The sequence below is a fragment of the Puma concolor genome, chromosome C2, assembly GCF_028749965.1.
Source record: "Puma concolor isolate L17-30 chromosome C2, mPumCon1.1.hap2, whole genome shotgun sequence".
NCBI classification, from domain to species: domain Eukaryota; kingdom Metazoa; phylum Chordata; class Mammalia; order Carnivora; family Felidae; genus Puma; species Puma concolor.
The window spans coordinates 146,062,860-146,068,965 of record NC_141675.1 but is presented as its reverse complement, the minus strand read 5'-3'; the positions used below and the strand labels follow the sequence as shown (position 1 = coordinate 146,068,965).

Sequence of the window (6,106 nt, the reverse complement as noted above, 5' to 3'; positions counted from 1 at the left end):
TCCCAAAGGACTGCTGTACACGGGCACACGACCTGAGGGGTCAGGCTTCTCAGGATAAAGTTTTAGCTACCAAGACCAGCAGAGGTGCCAGAAAACTCTGAAGGCAATGGAGAATAGGTAACAAAGAACAAAGACAATGAATGTCGATTACTGCTTAGAAAGCAGTTTGGAGCTGAAAGGAGACTGTGGCTGGTCCGACCAATCTTTTTGCTGTTCTTTAATAGTGTTTTGTTTTTCAGAATTCATGACCAGCTATTGTCTTTAAGGAGTGGTGACAGAAAAACTTGAACATGATATGAGATACGCCTGCACCTGAGTGATGTAAAGAATAAACTCTAGATAATGCTTGAGGGTGCTTCATCAGTGTCTCATTCATCATTTCACTCATGCTGATGGCTTCCTAGTGCAAGCCATTGCAGTTCTCAGAATGAAGTCTTTGTCCTTTCAAGTGCCAATGAAGTCACGTCTTTGGAGCAGACTTTAGCTGGTAGAAAAATAGCAGCTATACAGCCACACACACACACACACGCACGCGCGTGCACGCATTCTTACGCTCAGAAATGATGAAGATAAATAAATGTATGGAAACAAATATATGGCATACTTGCAAATGAGCTTTTATTTAATGAAAAATAAAACCGGAATTTTCCCAAATAAATATTAAGATTGGATTTGTGCACACGTATAGAAACGAACGGATATTTTTTCCGACGAAATCATTGGATAGTCTAGATAATGAATTGATTGGTGACTTTTTTTATCACAGGTGGCCTAGGATTTAGATATTAGTGTTAGAAGAGAAAATAATACTAATACAATAAACAATCCTTATATAATAACAAGAACTATCCAAGGTATCAGAAGTCTAGAATACTTCAATAGAAGCCGGAACACCAGTATCTTCCAAAGCAGCATGGACGGTGGCAGGCATAACCATAGCCACCATAGCCACAGCCGTAGCCACAACCCAGGCCACCATAGCCATAGCCCAGGCCACCATAATAGTTGCCGTAATAGCACATGGTGTCAGGAGCAGAGGGTTCAGTTGAGGAGCAGAATCAGTTCCTTGAGTTTGAATTTCATAATCTGCACAGGGCCTTTTATACAACCTGAGTGGTATGTGGGTAAACCACAGGCAGAATTGACTCATTTCCAAACAAATGACATTAAAAAAAATCTGAAGAATTCCTTATAACCAATATATTGGGGACTCTATTGCTGTAGTGTCATGTGCCTTTAAAACAAAACTTGTTTCCTAATTACACAGTGTTTGCTTACTTGAGAACCCAGCTTCTAAGAGATCTTATGAGCAAGGCTATAATGTTGTTATTTGATTTGAAAAAATATTTGAAGTTTTTTTTTCTTTTTTAATGTTTATTTTTGAGAGAGAGACAGAGAGAGAGAGAGAGAGAGAGAGCACAAGCAGGGGAGGGGCAGAGAAAGAGGGAGACACAGAATCTGAAGCAGGCTCCAGGCTCTGAGCTGTCCAGACAGAGCCCGATGTGGGGCTCAAACTCACAACCCTTGAGATCATGACCTGAGCCCAAGTTGGATGCTTAACCGACTGAGCCACCCAGGCACCTTCGATTTGAATTTTTTTAAGTTTTTATTTAAATTCCAGTTAGTTAACAGCGTAATATTAGTTCCAGGTGTACACTTCTATACAGCATCCGGTGCTCATCACAATTGTGTTCCTTAATCCCAATCACCTATTGCATCCACCTCCCCTCTGGTATCCATAGATTTGATTTTTAAAAGGTAAGATAGGTAGCTCCTTTTTTTAAAGTTATTTAGGGAAAATTGACAAATATAATGGTATACATTTAAAGTGTACAATGTGATGCTTCGATACACATATTCATTGTGGAATAATTACCACGATCAGGATAACTAGCATGTTTACATGTCTATCATCTTACATCGTTAACTCTGTGTGTGTGTGTGTGTGGTAATGAAACTGCTGTAGAAATGTAAAGATAGATGGAAATTAAGATGGACACCCTAGTGTCTCAGCAAGACTTGACTTTAAAGTAAACAAATTTTTCTCTTCTTTATTCTTGAAACCTCCCCTTCTCTCTCACTTGTTTTTCTGTAGAATCCTCTCTTCCAGGACCTCGGTATACATATTGGCAACCAGCTGACCTCAGTGAACACTTAGGAACAACACTCAGATAGACCGCACCAGCGCTGGTCATGAGACCACCTTGAAGGGATAAGGAAAGTGACTGGTAGGACTACCAGATTCCTATCAAAACCACTCAGGTCCTGTATTTTCCTATAAAACCCCTCAGCCTTTTACCCCTGGTGGATCTGCGATTTTGAAGGCATTAGCCTGCTGCAACATCATTTGGCTGGTAAGGTAATACAACTATCATTCCTCTTAATCCCCAAACACTGTCTTCATGTTATATGTTGGCTCTGGAACACATAGGTCGGTTTTCATAAACAGTAAGAGTGCATGAGATCTCTCAACAACGTTCAAGCATGCAACTGTTGTGAACGACAGTCACCATGCTGTACGTCAGCTCCTCAGAACTTACTCTTATAACTGAGAATTTATACTCTTTGACCTACATCACCCCATTTTCTCCTTTGCCCCAGCCCCTAGCAAACAATGTTCTATTGTCTGTTTCTATGAAATTGCCCTTTTTTTTTGTTTGTTTGTTTTAGCTTCCACACACGAGTGATACCATACAGTATTTATTTTTCTCTGTCTGGCTTATCTCCCTTAGTATAATGCCCTCCCAGTTGATCAATGTTCTCTCGAATGGCAGAAGTGCCTTCTTTTTTTATGGCTGGGTTTGTGCCATTTATCTTTATGGGACTTAGACATGGAGAGGAAATGTTTATTCTACTAGAAATCTCAGTTTAGAAAGCTATTCTACTTTGTTGCTTTTTTTTTTTTTCAGTTGTTTTTTTATTATGAACTTACTCCATGCCAGGGATTCATTTCAAGCATATGGGATGAGGAAATGACAATGATAGATATGGTCCATATTCTCAAGGAACTTGAATTTCTCATTGTAAGGAAGACAGTCAGTGACAGACACACAATAGGCAATTAAACTCTGAAAGAAATATATTAAATTCTGATAAGAATGACTACTTGAAAAACACAAAACCCCAATGAGTTGAATAAGCTTATTTATTACTTGGGGGAGTTAATTTTAAACTGAGTGGTCAGAGAAGACATATCTGAAGAGATAGCACTTTAATTGATACCTGCTCAAGGTAGGATTCAAGCATTCCTGCTGTAATTTCCAGACAGGGAGGCCAACAGTACAATGGCAAGGAGGGAGAAAACTTGGTCTGAGATACTGAAGAGCCACTGTGTTTGGCATATGGAAGATGAGAAAGAAAATGGTAGAGGACAGTGTTGGAAAGAGATAGTTTATTGTAGGATATTCTAAATGCAATGGAAAGTCTACGTAGGTATGCCCCAGGGAGAGGCTATGATTTAATTTTTTCTTGAGCCATGAGATTGAGATATTGGAAGAGAATACATTCGGTGTCATAATGGGCTCTTTGTGGGGAATGTTAAATTTCTGATGGCTATTTATGATAAAAATTGAATTATCAAGTGGACAGTTGAGTGGACATCTATAAAAGGGTGAAGATAAAGGATATAGAAAGGCCAAAAACAATGGTCTGAGATTTGGGTCAAAGTAGGGATCATATAATACAAAAATTTCTGAAAAAGTGAAGTTGGAGGCAAAATAAGTGAATAGAGTGTATCAGAATCCAAGAGAGAGAATATGTCAAGAACAAAGAGTTCAACTGACCTGAATTTTCAGAGCTTTGGTAAGATTAATACAGAGAAACAAACCATATTTAGATTTGGTAAGACATGACAGGCACGCTTTCAGTGGAGTGGTGGGTCAACAGTCTAAATGTTTGAGAGAAAAGGGTACAAGACAGTAGATGCAGTATCTTAGAAATACATTCCTGAAATTTCTATGAAGAAGAATAGTGAATTAAGAAATTACCTTGGAAAACTCAAGGAGTTTTGTTGGGGAAAGATTTGTCTGTTGTTTGCTTTGTTTTTCATGAGAGACAATTAGCAGTAATTATATTTCAAAGCATTGGCCAGCAACACTTAAAAAAAACCTGGAATGTCATGGTGCATACATAGGCAGAGCACAAAGGATTTTTAGGGCGGCGAGACTATTCTATGTGACACTACAATGGTGGCTATCTGTCATTGTACATTTGTCAAAACCCATAGAATGTATAAAATCAAGAGTGAATCCCAATTTAAACTATAGACTTTGAGTGTTAATAATATGTCAGTGTAGGCCCATTGGTCGTAAAACATATTCCATTCTGCTTCCAGATGTTGATAGTTATGGGACAGATGGAAACTTCCACAATCATTTTAACCAGTTACAAAACTACCCGCTACATAATTATTTTGTTAACTAATATAATTTAGTCATACACCCTTCTGGCAATGAATTTATTCAATATATAGGATTTAAGTCTAAAAAAATGACAATCACATTATTCCAACCAGCGTTCATTAAAAAATAAATTTCCATGGAAAGATAACTGATTGATGGAATCTAAAGTATGATAATTTGAAACAAGTATCTGATGTAGTGAGATTTTCTAACAGTTATTACCATGGTGAAGGAGGGACTGAAATGATACACGACTGTAATGATGTGTCTAGTTTGTGGAAATACACTTATCAATAAAATAAATAGAAAATACATGAAAAATGCATGGCAAATGGATAAGTGATTGTGTTTAACCTGATTATTAGTAGAAAAACATTGCTGTGTTCTATTTAGAGGCTATTTACCCTTGGATAATTTAAATTACTTATCAAAGCGGATGAACTGAATGAATTACAAAGATCTTGGGCACTGAATTCCACAGGAGGGTTAACTGTGGTTTTCAGTCTCGAACCCTCTTCGCTACTGCATAACCCAATCTTATACTCCTTGGTTATGTTTAAAGGTTATATGAAGAGATATGTAATAACAATCTTTAGACACAGAAAATCATTGTATTGTGACCACCCTGGTCACTGACTATGGATTTGTGTGTGTAATTGTACCTCCTTCCTGAATCATCCTGACGACATAAAATCTAGTTGTTTTCACATGATGACAAGATTCTCCTGGGTTTTCTGTACCTCCTAATAGCCTGGATTATCATAGTGAAAACAATGAAATAAAAAAAATTCAATGATTATTTAAGAGAGTTCCATGCGCCTGATTAAAAATAGGTTGCCTTTTTAACATTGTATATCTTTACAAATGAACTTTCCTTTGTATAATGGGCAAAATCAAGTATCTGAAGATAAAAAGAAATATCAGTTAGTCAGAATATTAGCTGATTATTATATATTCCCAAATGTGAACAGATCTCCCTATTGACTGGTGAGGAATTACCAAAAAAAAAAAAAAAAGTTTTGGGAAGCACTGACATTTCAGATAAATTTCTCAAAGTTAAAAAAATGGCCAATTGAAAATGGCAATTGATAGAAGTCTTAATAAAACAGGATTAATTATTATCACTCTTTCTGGTGGTAGGCTCTGAACAGAAATTGCAGTTCATAGGATAAACTATTTTTAGTGTCCTGAAGAAGAATTAGGCATAAAAAATAAAAGACTAATTTGTATAAGTGAAAACCCGGAAATGCAGTTGGCTCAGGCTGGCTCTCAAGACATGGGAATAAGCTGGCTGTTTGTTAAGTGTATTACAGAGATGGACAGGCATTGCGATTTTCTGTGCTGCGTCATTTCAGGGGAGGACCGACAGCTGAAACACTGAAGAGGAAGAATGTTTTGAAACAAGGTAGAGGCAAAACTCATTGGTTAAAAATGAGTGCTATTGGTTTTTGGAACAATAGGGAGAAGAATAGAGATTTTATTTTGTGCCAAGAGCAAGTCAAAATTGGCCTGCTGCAAATGCTACTTCTTGAAATGATGCCTGTTTCTTGAGGTTTAATTGAGTATTTGGTGTCATGCAGAGATTTGTATGTCTATCTGCTCTCATCGCTGACATTGAATTATTTCGAGGGAGTCCCGAGTCTCTAGATAAAAAAACAAGCTTCTTTAATGCCTCTGTGGTTTTATCTCATGGTTGAGAAACAACA

The 6,106-nt window shown here is 37.3% G+C and overlaps 1 protein-coding gene across 1 annotated transcript; it reads right to left on the bottom strand.

Moving 5' to 3' along the window:
- Positions 1-594: 594 nt before the first annotated feature.
- Positions 595-1,058, bottom strand: LOC112850456 (keratin-associated protein 22-1-like). Its single transcript, XM_086675830.1, has one exon. The coding sequence runs from the start codon at positions 1,020-1,022 to the stop codon at positions 876-878; it is 147 nt and encodes a 48-aa protein (XP_086531956.1). The 5' UTR covers positions 1,023-1,058; the 3' UTR covers positions 595-875.
- Between the last annotated feature and the right edge of the window lie 5,048 nt (positions 1,059-6,106).